The sequence below is a fragment of the Haliaeetus leucocephalus genome, unplaced genomic scaffold (genome assembly GCF_000737465.1).
Source record: "Haliaeetus leucocephalus isolate CR32 unplaced genomic scaffold, Haliaeetus_leucocephalus-4.0 Scaffold417, whole genome shotgun sequence".
Lineage (NCBI taxonomy): Eukaryota > Metazoa > Chordata > Aves > Accipitriformes > Accipitridae > Haliaeetus > Haliaeetus leucocephalus.
The window spans coordinates 6,160,447-6,177,219 of NW_010972853.1; the positions used below are offsets into that span (position 1 = coordinate 6,160,447).

General features: G+C 35.8%; 1 protein-coding gene across 5 annotated transcripts in view; it reads left to right on the forward strand.

Annotated features, from left to right (window-relative positions):
• AQR (aquarius intron-binding spliceosomal factor) overlaps positions 1-16,773 on the forward strand; it is a 72,073-nt gene that overhangs the window by 31,722 nt on the left and 23,578 nt on the right. For all 5 annotated transcript variants that reach the window (XR_774789.1, XM_010574227.1, XM_010574228.1 and 2 more), the window contains exons 21-29: positions 461-604; positions 1,170-1,239; positions 3,677-3,787; positions 5,338-5,447; positions 8,066-8,201; positions 9,923-10,132; positions 10,981-11,118; positions 12,005-12,076; positions 15,525-15,712. Coding sequence is in view for 4 of the 5 variants with exons in the window: in XM_010574227.1 (XP_010572529.1) it covers positions 461-604; positions 1,170-1,239; positions 3,677-3,787; positions 5,338-5,447; positions 8,066-8,201; positions 9,923-10,132; positions 10,981-11,118; positions 12,005-12,076; positions 15,525-15,712 (1,179 nt within the window). In the remaining variant the exon portion in view is untranslated. The remainder of the gene's footprint in view (positions 1-460; positions 605-1,169; positions 1,240-3,676; positions 3,788-5,337; positions 5,448-8,065; positions 8,202-9,922; positions 10,133-10,980; positions 11,119-12,004; positions 12,077-15,524; positions 15,713-16,773) is intronic.

Here is a 16,773-nt window from a genome sequence, read left to right on the forward strand (position 1 = left end):
ATAAAAGGCTTCATGTGCTAGAGCAGTTTAGAACATTAACATATCTTCTGTGTTTAAAAAAAAGTGTGCATCAGTTCTAGAACAAACTGAAGTTATTACTGCTGAATATACAGTGCTGGTGGCTTTATACTATAACTTTACTCCTGTCCCTTCCATTTTCATTTCTGAACTCTTTGCCTCCAGTGTTTTTCCAGCTGGTTCTCAGCACTGCTCCTAGATTTTCAAAAAGAGCACTTTTGATATACTTTTTGTCAAATATGCTTTCTTAAAATCAGCTTCATCAGTTTATTTGTTATTCTTTTCCTTATCCTCATTAATACTCGTTGTTTGCAACTCTTGTTTCCCTATTGTATGAAAGTTTGTCTTAATGGGGACAAAAAAATCTTTTTGTATAAACTTGTAAGACAGTCTGGTATCATAGTGAACGTGTTGAAGTGTAGTCTTAAATTATGTGTTACAGGATAACTTTCCCAATAAAGGGAGGCAAAGGAAAGAAAAGAAAAGAGGATGGGAATGAAGAAAAACCTGAAGAAGCTAAAACACTGATTGTAGAGCCTCATGTCATTCCAAACAGGGGACCATATCCATATAATCAACCAAAACGGTAATAAATGGATGAGAACTTGTTTACAAATGGTGATACATGCATAGTAGTTAATTTTCAGAAATACTTAAAAAATAATGTTGTTGATTGTAAACAGAATATCATTTTGATTTCATTACCAAAAGAAGACTTGAATATGAGGCTGTTTTGGTTTATATTTAAATCAAACTATTCTATTATTCCCTCTCTGTGAAAAAATTTCCTTGAAGAACAATGAGAAATACTGTCTCTTAGTATTGTGTCAAGACTTTGAATATTAGGAGAATCATACCTAAATAATTTGACAGCATTCTGAGCAAATAATAACTAAAGACAGTCTTTTCAATGGGATGATTTTGTTGTCACCTGACCAACGTGATTTACTGTCTTGCTTAGAAATTGCAAGATTGCCATGTCTATAAAGGTAGTTTTAATATTGGTTTAATTTATATAAGAGTTTGCAAGCATGTAGTTCTGGAGAAACTTGTAGCCAATGAATTTAAATCAAACTTGTTAAAACAATTTCTTTTATCAAAACAGTTGGCAAAATCTATCAATTCTCTGTTCCTGTTTTGCGTTGTTACAGCAATACAATTCAATTTACCCATACTCAGATTGAAGCTATACGTGCAGGAATGCAGCCTGGGTTGACTATGGTAAGAATATTTTTAAGGATTTTATACTCTAATTTATTTGCTTCTGGCTTTAGGTACATTCAGTGAAATACCAGTAATGCCTATTTCTGTAGCCTTCCTGAGGTTACTTCTATTAATAGTTTAAAAATATGGAAAATTAACATCCTCCCATCTTCACAAAATCATACAGAAACACATTTGATCTCTGTATAACAGTATTCTGTGTTTCATGGCTGAAGACTTTCCACAACAACTGAATTTACTTTTTCAGTGGTTGGATTGCTAGTTTTAGACTGTAGAGCTCTTGCCACGTCTGCTGTTTTTAGCTGTTTTAAATTACTTGCATCATTTTTGTTCGATCTAACTCCGTTAAAGGAAATGAAAGTCACTGAATTGTCTTCAGGGAGCTTTTTTCTGCTGTCTTGTGAAATGTAATGTGCAATCCTTTATATCGTATTGAATTCTAGAACTAAGAAGTTGCAAACCAAACCAAAGGTGTAGATTTGTTATGAAAATAATTTCTGATCAGTGAGTTTCTGCAAAGGTCATTAAGGTTTACCACTCTCAGTTAGACTTTGACTACAAGTACCTGTCTCCCAATGAAGTACAGTCTATCCTGGTAGTGACTCAGTGGAATATCTGAATGACTTTTCTCTGATACTCCTAATTTCTTCTTGCTCTATATAGGCAGTAATGCTAATTTTTAGGTTTTTGTATTGGTATTCATTAGTACCATACTCTTCCTCCTCCCCTTCCTCCTTATGTTTTACCACTCCCTATACACTCTGTAGCTAGCACACAAAAGATAAAAGGCAAAGGAAAAAATAAACTTCATTAGAATTGTATGCCTTTTGTCCCTGCCTGCCTAAGTGTGCTGAAATTAGTAGCGTTGTAAATGTTGCCTGAGTTCTTGGCAGTGTTTTTGAGTGTAGTATGTTTTCTAGTAGAACGCAGCAGAACTTTCTGGCTGTTATAGAGTATCAATGTTAAGGTCTATTTAGAAATGAAAGCTCTTTTTTTGAATGCTGTGAAAATGCCACGGTGATAGATGCTTTAAATATGGTTATTAAAGAATGTTGGAAGGGGTTTTTTGGAATGATTTGAACTGCTGGGTTTTACATAATTAGAGTGTTTGTCTAAGATACCCACACTGGTGTATAGGAGTGTTGTTTTATATCAGTAGCATTGTCAATAAGAAAGAAGATTGGGAAATTAAAATCTTTATCACCATTTTGTAGTGTATAATTAAGACACAAAGGGGGTCTCTAAGTTACCTAGTTTTTATTTTGTCTTTTTTTTTTAATAGTATTGCATACTGTTCATTAGTATCATGTGTATCTCGTATAATGCATTATAAACTACCATCTACCTCACTTTTGGAGGGCTTTAAAGAAGAAAAGTAACTTCCTGTGCCTGGTACTCCAGCTTTCATAAATATTTGAGATGATGTTCGTTTATATAATTTGAACTTTTCTACTAAAACTGAATTTGTTTATGTTTTAAGAGGTTAGAATGAGAGGTCAAAAATGTTATGAATGTTAGGTCAAAAACCAGTGATGAAGTCAGCTTTTTGTTTTTGAGGATGTATTTCTGATTTTTTTTTTTTTCTTATTGCATCACCCACTTTTTTTCAGGGAAAGAAGGCAGACTGATAAAACAGTTACATAATACAGGCCTATGTTTTATTTTCTGTCATTATGTCATGTATTTCTGTCTAATATTTTTGAGAATTACAATCTTACTTGCTTTTGAATCCAGTGATCAATGAGATTCATTAAATAAAGCAAGCGTGATTTCATAGCAATTCGTAATTTTATGTCTTGATACATATGAAACCTGCTATTCTGTGCTGCTTAATGCTGAGCAAATTACTTTGAGATGCTTTATAATACTTGGATACTTTTAAAATGTCTCAGGTGTCAATTTTGGAATGTTATTGGTATAATTAAGCCTATAAACCCATTAGTTGTCAGTATTATTTCTATATCATCAGTTGTAGATTTTCTGAGTAAATAAAAAGATTGGACTCTTTTTTTTCTGTTCTTTACATCTGCCTTGACTTACTTTTTTTGCAATCGTGTGTTTTGATGCTCTTTTCACTATTTCCCCTATGTTTAGGCTGTCCTGAGGTTAAAAAGCCTTTTTTTTCTGAGGAGGTCTGTTTTCATGGCTTGTGAAACAAAATAGTACTTCATATGCTGGATTACCATATTCCTCTTAGGCAGGAATCTGCATTAGCATTGGGCTAAGTCTTTCATGGTATATGTATGTGTTCTTGAAATTCACAGAAGCCAGCAAGAAATTGTACATGAAACAGATTTTTTTTGTTGTTTGTAATATATGATGTCAGTGTCTTGAGATTGTTCTGGTTTTTTCCCAGCTGGCTATATTTCTGTATTGTGCAATATTCTGATAAATTGTGTGTTGATATTTTGACAACAATTTGTTTGTTTTTTAGGTAGTGGGTCCACCTGGTACTGGAAAAACTGATGTAGCAGTCCAGATAATATCCAATCTTTATCATAATTTCCCAGAACAACGAACTCTTATAGTTACCCACTCTAATCAGGTAAAGTGTCAGTCATGTACGAAATTTTCCTGTAATTAAAACCAAGAACAACAGCAGATATTGAGATCAGTAGTTTGGCAATTGCAACTGTCTCTTAACAATGAAAACTTGAGTTGGCTTGTGTGCAATTTTGCCAGTTTCATAATGTTTGTAGTTCTGAGCAATTTATGAGAAGTTTTCAATATATTTAACTGGTTGGGGATAGAAATTAGGAAGTATTTTGAAAAAGTATCTGCATAGTTCTTACAGTTGCACATTCACTGCATGCAAGCCAGATTTTTGCTAACTAGCTTTCTCAGACTCTGTGCTTCATGCTTTTAAGGGAAGGCCTCTTCAGCTGAATGCTTGCTTCCCATTCATAAGAAATGGAGTCTGCCTCTTAATTCTCAAGCATATATAAAATAAGAATAATAATGGTAAAAGTCTGAAAGATTCTTACTCTAAATCTGCATCTGGTTTGGAAGGATTTGTTTGGAAACCAGGGTCATCTATTTCCTGGTCTCCCTAATTAGCCTAGCCTAGCTCAGTTATGAGCTATTTTAACTGAACATACAGCTTTGAAAACTTTTCATCTTTTTCCATCAAAGCAAGATCAGGCACTTAGGCTGTTGATCAAAGAATGGTGGATGGGGCTTCATTTTGGTGAGGAGTTACAACCTGAAATATTATAGGCTAGTGTACAGTGGGTTGCGGGAGAGTAACAGGTAGTGAAATTGAGAGAAAGGGTTGAGAGCATGTCCGTTGAGGAGAAAAGGAAGGAAATAATTCAAGGCAGGTAGGAGACTCTTCTTGCCAGACAAGACTTATGTGAGAACATGAACTTCAATTGCAGTTCAGGAAATAAATGATATCTCAGCAGGTTTTGTTCCCTATGCGTTGATGCTGTACTTGTTACATTTTTTGCATGACTTCCAGCAGACTTGAAGTTCAGGTGGAGCTTGCTCATGTTTATTCTTAGTTTCATTATTTGATGATCCAGTGTTTACAAACTTAATCCTTTGAAAAACACTGAATTGGACAGTTGATATTAAGCTGTTAGGGAATTGAAGAGTTTAAGGCAGGAGACATAGCACACCTTGAAGTTTAGTTCAGCAAAACTTACTTATCCGTATGGAATAGAGTCTCAGCACCTGCCAGTCAGTACCAGATCACACTCTTCTAATGTACAGTAAAAGTTAAATGGTTTAAAGTCATTCAACAAAATCAATGTTTGCAAAGTGTGCTTCTTGGGACAGTTTTATAAACTAATAGCTTTATCAACTAAATTAACTATGTGATAGAATCAAATCTTAAAATTGTTTCAAAATCATAAAATAAAATTTAATTGTTATATGAAGTATGCAAATACAAGCATTTTAGTAGGCTAATTCCCTTCTTGTCAAGGTTAAGAGCTCTAGTTTCAGTATTAACTTCATGTTTGCTTTGGCTTCCATTTATACCAAAATAGGCATAATTTCCTAGCTGGCTTACCACTAATTCTTCAGTTTTCCTCTGCAAGAGCCTCTGAATTTCTAAAAACTACCTTTTCTCCTGTTCTTGTCAATCTTTAGGCCTTGAACCAGCTGTTTGAAAAAATCATGGCCCTAGACATTGATGAGCGCCACCTCCTGCGTCTGGGTCATGGAGAAGAGGAATTGGAGACAGAGAAAGATTTCAGCAGGTGAGGAAGGAGGTGCTAATGATAAACTTGATTGCATAAACTTTGTAGCAAGATTTATGTGCTGAATCCATTCTACCTCCCTTGTAAATGAGCAAGGAGCTGTGCTTGACAAGTTTTACCTTTCTCCTATTATTGAATCCCAGTAACGCAGAGTGCACTTGTTTTCAATACAGGGTTAAGTAATTTTGGTTCTTACTCAGTAGAGGAACTGTGTTCCCTTGAGAATCCAAAGGTGGAATCAGGCAGCTGCTTCTTTACAAACTCAACTGCTTGAATAAAAGTAGTTAATTGTATTCTGGGCCCATATACACTTTATAGAATTAATCCGTTTGTGAGAGGAAGTTGAATAATAAAAGTAGGTTTTTGCAGTTAACGAGTTTTTTGTACAAATATTATATCACTTCCACTGGCATGGTGAATATTGCATTAATAAATATAACCATGAAATTAAACTTTCTGCTTTTAATTCTTCAGAATTTTGCTTAACTACAAAGTTGCTTATTTCATAGGTAAATTACACATTTTGACAAGTACATACATAAGGAAAGCTGTCAACTCTGTATCAGTACAAAGACTTAAGAACCTGTTCTTGTAAATATTTGTACGTTTGTTATGTGTTAGTCCAATTGACATCAGTTGGATTACACACGTTAATAAATGTGAGCTGGGTTATAATGGTTGTGCACTGGAAATAACTGAACTGTCCCAGTACTGGCTTATTATAGCAATACTTTGACTTCAAAAGCTGTAGTAAAAATTATCTATAGTCACTACAAGCTACCCATATATGCATAGCTGAGTTTCATTTAGTAAGATAAATACCTGTGATTTTTTTTTTTTTTCCAATTTGAATTCTTTGACGTAGTCAAATTATTCCAGAAATTTGATAGCCAAAATCTTAGTGAAATGATGCTGTGGCAGATATTTGTTTAGTGGTATTCATGGTTTAGTATATTCCTTGAACAGCAGTGCTCATCATTAAAAGGAGTTTTCTTTGAGACTCTCTGCATTTTCTATTTTCATTCTTTTTCAAGGTAACTCCAGACCTACAGGACATTACTGCAAGTCCTATGGGTTCTGGCAGTTTGGTAGGGAAGGATAAGGGTTGAGGAATATATTTGAAGGTGGGCTGCACTACTGTGAAAAGAGAAGTTTACTTCCCATATTCATTTTGTTTGGGTTTAGGTAGCTTTTAAGTTAGTGATTTTTCTGTGTCAGGCTGGTTTAGAGGGCACAGTACTGCTTAAGGAATTTCTGCTGCTTGCAAGCTTCGTGTTCCTTTTTTGCTCTCTCTGCAGGCACAGCCAAGTGGGGCAGGGGGCATAAGAACGTAAGGTGGACAGGAGCTGATTAAACTGGTACTGTCACTTAAACACAAAGGGAATCACAGCTAAAAAAAATTTTTGTAGCGATGAACAAATACTTAAAAGAGGACATATGACTTCAATTGTGAGAAATAAGAGGATGTTGGAAGTGTGAGAAAAAAAACCCACAACTGGTTGCAGTCACTTGTAATTATAATGGATTAGTTTGTTGAAGAAGAAAAAACTAGTATTCCAAGGATCTTAATTGTCATAGTTCCTGAAGAACCTGTTTTTTCCAGCTGTGAACAATATCGTGTTCAGTTGTGTCTTAGTAAATTCAAATCTCTAGCTTTAACTACTCCCACCCTTCTAAATAAGACAGTAGAACCCATTGTGATTACCAGGGATTGTGTCATTTCTTTTTCTGTGCAGAAAGCATATTTTATGAGTAGTAAGTTTAATAAGAACTTGAAAGTTAGCCTTTATTTACTTTTGAGCTTTTAACTACATCTGCATTTTTGAAAGACAGTGTTCTGTTCCTCTCACTTCTTTAATTCCACCCATTTATACCACTGTTTAATTTGTTTTCTTTTTTAGAAGATGTGATTCATTGATTCTTTTTTTTGTTGTTGTTGTTCTTGTTGTTCTTGTACCGCTTCTGAGAGCAGGGAGAGTGCATGGAATAAGAAATTGATTTTTTTAAAGGAGAGAAATTGGGCTTGAATTGTGTAGAAGGAGGAAGAATGGAAGGAGTAGGTTACAAACTAATCATAAAAGTCATAAAAGTTACTCAACAGGCAGCTATGAGTGCAGGATCCAGACCTGTCTGTTAAGGTGGGCTAATCATTAGTGCAAGACACTTTGTGTATTGCCAAAGTCAGCCAGCCTTATCATACTGAAACTTCCAGTACAGGTTCTATTTATGATGGTCCGTTTGTTACACAAATACAAGCAAGTTGTACGTGTAGTGTATCATAGTTCCTAAACAGTACATCGGAAGTAATGTTTTTCTTCTTTACAGGTGCATCATGAGAATGTATTATTAACACTTACGAAGCTTTTGTTGAAGTGATAGGATAAAAGGAGTTTTTTCTACAGGAATGGCTCTTGTATGGCTTTGTAAACTATTAGGGCTCAACTGATAGAAATAGTCAGCATGTAGCAAATTCTTGCTTTTTTGGAACTGGGTAGTAGTTGTGGGTTTTGGGGGGGTAGTGTTGGGGTTTTTTGTGGTCTCTCATGATACTTAGATGAAACAGTTTTGAGTAAAATACATTTGGATATGAATTATGTTGTATTTAATCCATTTTGTAGGTATGGAAGAGTTAATTATGTGCTGGCTCGAAGACTTGAACTTCTGCGAGAAGTTGGACGACTGCAAGAGAGTCTTGGAGTCCCAGGAGATGTTTCTTACACTTGTGAAACAGCTGGACACTTTTTCTTATACCAAGTAAGGACTGAAATACTTCTGCAGAGACTGTATGACCTCAATATGTTATGAAACACTTTGTAAAAATTTGAGTGAATTTTTCAGAATTGGGTCTAAAAAAACCCACATTTTCTTTGGTGGTTCAAAATACAATAACAGCTAAAGCTATAATTGCAACATTACTTACATGCATTGCTATTGTTTTAAATCCTGCCTGATGACTCACCAATTGGAAAGCCAGCATTGCTACTCTTTATGACTGCTGGCAAAGATTCTAACCTGAAGTTTCTCCTTCAAATAGGAAAATCTGTGGGCAGCTTTACATTTTGGACAAGCATTAGAGCAGCTACTTGATAGTCCTGCTAGAACGCTTTTATGGTGTTAAATGCCAATGTGAAATCGGATGCATAGTATACAAAACAGTGGTTTTCTGTATATTGTATATCCCTCATTTCCCTTCCATGTGTTTTTCAGTGACATGGTCTACATTAGCAATTAGTGTGGCTTCAGCAGACTTGTACAGCAGTACTTAGGATCAAATGCATACACTGTATATATTTTTACAGAAGTTAGTCTGGGCTAGCTATGGTGTGGGCCTAAACATTAAATGGACATTAAGTGTTGGAGAGTGCTAGGAGCACTGCTAGAGCTCATCTTCTGGTTCAATTTCCTCCCAAAGGAATCCCACTTGGTATTTAAACGAAAGTACTGTAAGTGGAGGTAATCAAGAGATTTGCTTCTTTGTTGGGTTTATGTGGCAAGGTTTTGGTAGCAGCAGGCTGCAGGGGTGATCTCTGAGAAGAGACGAGGAGCTGCCCTCTGCTGGACACAGCCAGCTCCAACAGACCCACTGCTGGCCAAAGCTGAGCCCATCAGTGTCACTGGTGGTGCCTCTGTGAAAACATCTTTGAGAAGAGGTCAAAAACCACTGTGCAGCAGCTGGGGGCAGAGAGGTGTGAGAAACAACTCCACACACCAAGGTCAGAAGGAAAAGGAGGGGCTGGAAGTGATCCAGGCAACAGAGCAGAGATTTCCCCCATAGTTTATGGAGAGGACCATGGTGAAGCAGGTTGTCCCCCTACAGCACATGGAGGACCATGTCAGAGCAGATATCCACACTGCAGCCCTTGGAGGACCCCATGCTGGAGCAGTTGAATATCCCCTGAAGGAAGCTGCAGCCTGTGGAAAGCCCATGCTGGAGCAGGGGAGAAGTGTGAGGAGGAAGAGGTGGCAGAGATGCAGTGTTATGAACTGGAATGACAAGCCCCATTCCTCCTGCACTGCTTAGGGTGGGGAGGAGGTAGAAGAGTTGGGAATGAAGGAGTGAAATTGAACTTGGGAAGAAAGAGGGAGTGGAGAAGGGTGGTTTTGTCTTTGTTTCTCACCATTGTACTCTATTTTTAATCGGCAATAAATCAGTTTTCCCCAAGTTAAGTCTGTTTTGCCTGTGATGGCGCTTGCTAAGTGATCTCCCTGTCTTTATCTCAACCCATAAGCTTTTCCACCTTATCTTCTCCCTGTCCTCTTGAGGAGGAGTGAGAGATGCTGGGTGGGATTCTAGCAGCCAGCCAAGGTCAACCCACCACAGCTTCAAAAATGTCATTCTGATACAAGGTTAAATGCTAATTTAGACATAAATGGCTTTTGTGATAGATTTTTTTTAATACTATGTGTGCAAGACTACACCTTGCCAATGACTTTATGATATAAAAACATGTCAGTATGACACTTGTTTGCCATAGGTAATGTCTCGTTGGGAGGAGTATATCAGCAAAGTGAAAGTTAAAGGTGGAAAAGTGCCAGATGTTACGGATGTCTCCAGTTTGTTTCCTTTTCATCAGTATTTTGCAAATGCTCCTCAACCAATTTTCAAAGGCAAATCCTATGAAGAAGATATGGAAATTGCTGAAGGGTGTTTTAGACATGTTAAGAAAATATTCACTCAGCTTGAGGTAAGACATATAACTATTAAAGGTAAGTAGATAAGGCTAATCCTATAAAAAAAAAAAAACCCAAAACTTTACACAATTCCAAAACTCTCCTTTGCCATACATCTGAAAATGAGTATGTAGCTCTAGGCAATTTCATTAGCTTGCAAGGATTTCAGGTGAGGGTTTCCACCTTTGAGTAATATAGGCATGTTTCACAATAGGGACAAGGGTCTAATCTGTTTTGGTTTTGATCTTGGGAAGCAGCCATTCTGCATGTTTGTTTTCACTGATGTGGTTACTAGGGTTGGTGTGCCTATCACTGCTCCTCTGATCCTCACAGGGTCTTTGTATTTACAGTGAATTGCCTTTAATCAGATAACCTAGAAGTAACTTAAACGGATTATCTTCTATATTTCCCAGAATTGCTTGAGAAGCTTTTAAAAGTTGGGGTGAAGGTGATCTGTGTATCATTTGGTCATATTAACTGTATTGGTCTTTCTAATACTGAATTTGATGTGATGTTACGATGCAGTAAAGTAGGAAACAAGAAGATACAGTAAATCAAAATTTTGCAGGATTCTGAGAGGGTTCCTTAGAATTAATTGAATAATTATCTGCAAATTTATATATGCATACAGGTTGCAAAACTCTTTGATGTGTTTTTAAAAGATTGGTTTTTGAAATACTGTTGTTTCCAGGTTTAGCATTTAAAAAAAAATTATTCAGATGGGATTGTTAACAGTAGATATCTTCATAACTTTCTTGCCTAATTATATTAAGGAGGTTGCCAGATAGTTTGAGTGAATACATTTTATAAGCAATAATTTTCTGTATCCTGACTTTCAAAGATTTTCTTTTCTCCTCCATAGGAATTCAGAGCATTTGAACTTCTCCGCAGTGGCCTGGATAGATCCAAATACCTGTTGGTGAAAGAAGCAAAAATCATTGCCATGACTTGTACTCATGCTGCTCTGAAACGACATGACCTGGTTGAATTAGGTTTCAAAGTAATGATTATACTAGTGTTACTACACTAACTGTTTTTGGGGTTTGGGTCCCCCCCCCACCTTGTATAAACCTTTTTCTTTCCTAAATCTAGGTAGCTAGATTATTTTGAATTGCATTTTTTTACCAGTATGTTTCAATTTGTAATTTTACTGAAGAAAAATTTAACTTCTGTAAGTAAAAGATGAGATCTCTTTTAAGTTATTGTATATACAAAAATGGTTAATAGCACATGTATATAAAGAAAAAGTTAGTTTTGCCATATTAGATGATGAACTGCAGTGATACCATTGAGTAATAAAATAAAGGCAGAATTGGGAAAAAATGACCTTTATAACTTTGTTTACATAAAAAATGAACACTTTGGGGAAAAAGAACTATGATGAAATGCTGTTTTCACTCCGCAGTTTTAAACATAGATATTGATTTAGTACAGACTTTTGTCTCACAAAAAGAAAACAAAAGCCCACCACCAATAATTCTTTCAGTATTATTTTCTCCAATAATGCACTATATTGGATTGCAAAAGTGCTTCTTTTCTGCTTCAGTGCAAAGATACCAAATTGGTTTGCTCCACTGCAGAAGGCTTTTCTCTTGCGGATGGGTTATGGCACATGGGAAGCATGTCATGTGGTTCAGTCATGGATTCCTTCTAGATATAAGGCCTGATTGGTACAGATAGATCTGCCATTGATGTAGTAGGATTTCACCTTCTGACATGGATTTTTGGTAATACTGATATTTTGCCTATAAGGTAAAATCCTGCTGTAGCTGGTCCTCCCCATCAAAACCCAAATGAGTAATTGATGCTTTTTTTCAGTAGGCTGAATAACAGCATTAATTTGTATTAATTGGTTGATGGACATCTCTTTACTTTTTCATTCTCAGTATGACAACATCTTAATGGAAGAGTCTGCTCAGATTCTGGAGATAGAAACCTTTATACCTCTCCTGTTGCAGGTTAGACCTTAATCATAAAACGTATTACAAAAAATAATAAATGAAAGTCTGTGTGCTTGAACAATATAGAATATTAAAAGAAAAATATCTTGTGCAGAAAGTAACGTAGAACTGATATTTGCCATTTGGTTGGACAGTAAGAACTTTTACATTGTTCTACATTAGTTGTTTATCCTTGTTTTTTAATATTATGGGGCAACCTAATAGGTTCTAAATATGTTGCTTTTATTGACTAAATAGTAGGATTAGCAGGCTTTCATTTTGAAAATAAAAAAGCAGAGATATTTATGTAAACTAGGTCCTGGCTTTGTTACTTTCATTCTTTCTCATTTCATAGTGACTACTGCTAATTTTAAATATTAAAATTATTATGTCTTGTTAAATAACGGTTTTGTCTCCCAAGAACGTAAGGCTTACATAATTGCTCTGCATCCTCCTGTCTGCTTGTGCTGTTTGGTCAGTTTCAGTCAAGACTAACAGAGATGGAGAGATACTGAGCACCTACAACTTTCGGGAAAACTGGAGCTAAGTAGAGAGGAGACATTCTAATTGATGTTACAACTCCACAGAAAGAAAAGAAATGGTTACTGATTCTACTTCTACTTTTGCCCAATAATTATGCACTTTTTGCCTAGCTAATTAGTAAAAGTTTAGCTTGGAATCAATTGCAGCTTGTACTGTGTTTGGCAAACCAACAATTGGTAGATAAAGGAATGCAGATGTGATACATGTGAATGGAAGTCTTGCAGCTGGAAAGGTACTGCTAATGCAGGGAAGGAAGGAAACTGATGTTAATGTGGCAAAGGGGATATTTATAGCACAGTCTTTAGGAAGCCAGGTAGCAATAGCTCTGTAATGTAAGGGATTGTTGTAATAGAGGGCCAACACTGTTACTTTAAAGTTGAGTGTCTTTCCCTAAAAATGTTTACTCCAGTCATTCTAAACTCAACACATTCACTCAGACTGCCTTGAAGTTTTTTGTGCCTCTAGTGAAGATTATCTGTAGTTGCTTTTAGCAACCTGAGCTTGGTTGGCATCACTTTCCTCTTTTAAGAGCTAGAGGATTTCATAAGTAAGCAAAATGTGCTTCTCTCACATCTGTGGCTCTGTTATCTCTGTAATCTCAGATTATTGTGAGATAAAATTTCACCTCTGGAAATGAAGTATGGGCTCCCTGAGGAACTTTGTGCAAACTTCTTTAGCTGCAAATCAGAAGCTGATGTGTGGGAAGTTAGTAATAACTGAAGACAGTCTGTACTGTTGATTCGATTCTTACTCTAGTGGCTTTCTGAAAAACACACAGTCTGCCTTTGCTCATATTCTAAAATTGTTTCCTTTCAGAAGTTTTGCCTGGAGCAGGTATTTTCACTGAAAAGCAATAATTTTAAGTCTTCTAGAAAACCACATCCAAGCTTTTGGATTTTCATTCTAAAAGAAAATAAATCTCAATTGAAAAAGGTGTGATGGAAACTCCATGAAATATTTGATGTATTTGTAATTGCAGCTCATAATTTTTCACTTTGCTCTTTAACAATGGAGAGTAGAATACAATTGCAGGAAAGTAACTCTGTATGGGCCTAGTGCACAAAAGAATGTGCATGTCCAAGTTAACCATATTGCTATTAAAGCCCCAAGCAAGTCCTGTTCTTAGTTGCTGTTTAACTCTGTAGGTTTTTAAGTTTTAGGGATATTAATGTAGTTTTTTTAACACTTTCTTGATGTGTTAAAGACTGCTGAGTTTTGATGATTCTGAGCAGGCAGGCAACTAATTCACCCTCTAAACCCCAAATACTGCCTAAACTCTGAACAGGAGCACATATTTCTCCATCTTATTTGGAGTGTTCGGAGAGCAAACCTCTATTGGGTAAGGCTTCTCATAAATCATAACACAACATTGTACTGCAGTGCTGTGTAATGAAGAAATCCTGTGTGTCTTTTACCATGATTTTCATTGATTATGAAATTGTTATATTTAGTGAAATAAGCATCTTACAGTGTTTTTCAAATGTTTGAATGAGCATTGAATAACTAGATGCATCAGGCTGGTGAGGGGAAGTAAGTGTATATGAGCAATGCAGAAGCTGAAGAGTTTTATGTAATTAAAGCAGACCATTTCACCATAGAGCCATATTTTGGGGGATATTCCATGACCTTATTTACAAAAGCCATCCAAATAGTCCTTGCAAATTGAGGATTTTTTTTAAACAAAACCTGAAGATCTAGGCTTACAGAGTAGTAGTACTTGATTGCTTGCACTTGCAATTCAGAGTAGGATATTTTTAAAAACAGAGTTCTTTGGAGGGCTCTTTGTCTGAGATTTGAAATTGTTGATAAGAGCAAAATGATTATATAGAACACTTGGTCTTCTCCAAAGCAGTAAACTTTTGGGAGGAAAAAAGAAAAAAAAGAAATCTTTTTCCATGCCATTGAAAGTAATTTCTATCCTTTTACCTTCTCACTAAAGTGTCTTCAGGCTTGATGAGCTGGACAGTCCAGAGTTCAGTTTTCCTTCCTTGCTCTCTGATCAGAGAGGGCTTCAGAGATCTTCCACTTCAGGTGGCAAGAAAAGGAATTTTAGCCTCTGTCTTGAATAGTGCTCCTTGAAAGGGGAAAGGGAGATATTACAGGAGTGTGTGAAAAATGAGGGTCTGAATTATAAAACTGGCAGGTGGAAATCCTCAGGATTCTAATTCCTGGATAATGTTACCCACTCATCTGTTCCTTTTTTGTTCCTACATTACAATGTTCCTTCATGAGATCTGTCAGTACGTAACATAGGTACACAAAGGATGAGGACCTGGAAAGAGATATACCAAACATACTGAAGAACATTCAGTCCAAGAGTCAGGCTGGTGATTAATTAGAGGCACATCTTGGTCGTTAAAGAGGCCATGTGGGAATTCCAGAGGTAAACAAGCGAAGCACATGAACTACAGAGACACTTGAAGGGCAGGTTCAGTTTGTGCCCCAGACATGTGAGGACTAAAACAGTTTCAGATGCTTTAGGCAGTTCATATTCACTATCTCAGAATCCAAAAGTTAAAGTTTAAAGGACTGTTCTAGGGTGACACTACCATGTAGAAATCAGTGTTTTTTACTACTGTAACTTCTCTAACTGTGGTTCTTCCTTTTGTCCTCTGATAATATGTTACTTTTGACCTTTAAAAGAATGTAATATACTTATCCTGATGTTTCTCTACTGATTCTAATAAATAAACTTAAATGTTGCTTTATAAGAAAAAAGACTTTATTTAAAATACTATTTCCTTTTTCTGGTAGTAGATTGGAAAGAAGTTAATAGTCTTTAAAATGACTGCAGTTCAGTGTAGCTTAAGAACAAATGTTGAAATTTAGGGTTTAGACTAAGACAATTTGACTATTAATGTGTTGTAATTGAGTGCCTCGATTATACTGTAATAGTTATAATTGTGTAATTGTTTAATTCTAGAACCCCCAGGATGGATTCAGTCGTTTGAAGCGGTGGATTATGATTGGTGACCATCATCAGTTGCCACCAGTCATTAAGAACATGGCTTTTCAAAAATACTCTAACATGGAGCAGTCTCTTTTTACACGGTTTGTTCGTGTTGGAGTGCCAACTGTTGATTTGGATGCACAAGGAAGAGCAAGAGCAAGGTGAGAAAGAGCAAATGGCATCTCTAGCTTGTAAGAAAATACCAGGTTAAAAATTGGAAAAGTGCACATGTAATTTTGGAAACTGTGTTTTCGTTGTTAGGACAGGAGTTTGCAAAACTGTAATTTAGATGTTTTGTTCCGTGTGTTTCAGCTTAGACTAGGAAGGCAGATTTTACTTTGTTGAAATACAATGAGGTTTACTTTTTTTTTTTAATATAGTAGTACTCTGCTATAATATGAGTACTTTAGTTAAAATTATATTCAAAGGAATTTTAATAGTCTTAAGTGTTTGGGGTTTTATTACAGCTGAGATTTTTTTGCAGAAGCTTCCTTTTCTAAACTAATACATTTAATATATTCAAGGCTAAATAAAGATTTGATTTATTTGGTGTTGAATATATAATACTTCCCTTAAAGTCTGCAAAAGGGTGGGGGTTTTGTAGTATTTCAGCAGAGCTTCAGCTTTGATTGGAGACAACCAGGTTGTCCACACAAGAGCATAAAGCCTTTTTTTATATTAAGAGATACTGCATCTCTGTAGTAAGATAACTTTTCTTTTTTATCCATGTATTTGTCATTTCACTGTGATAATTTAGATGTCAAATTTATTTATTGTGTTAAGTGCATATTTGTGGCCATATTAAGAAGGAAAAATAAAATCAAAGAAGAGAAAAATACTCCATATAAAATCTTGCTACTCTAAGGTTAGTTTTAAATACTAATGTTTTTTAGGCATAGAATGGTGTGAACAATATGAAGGAGAACTTTTTTTTTTCATGTAGGAAATGTTGGGGGTGGTAGAAGACTGTTTTCTAGTCATATGAACAACAGTTCAGTATGATTTAAAAAATACAAATTATATCTGAGTATGATGATAAATTAAGTTTATTTTGCCATCTACTATTTTGCAACATCTCAGCAAATTTCTTAGAGATAAGAGAGCAGAAGAATTCCTTCACTTAGCAAGCAATTTCTTGATCAAGGATTTTTGCCATACCTTGCTATGCTTTGTCTTTTCTGATCATAGAATCATTTAGGTTGGAAAAGACCTTCAAGATCAT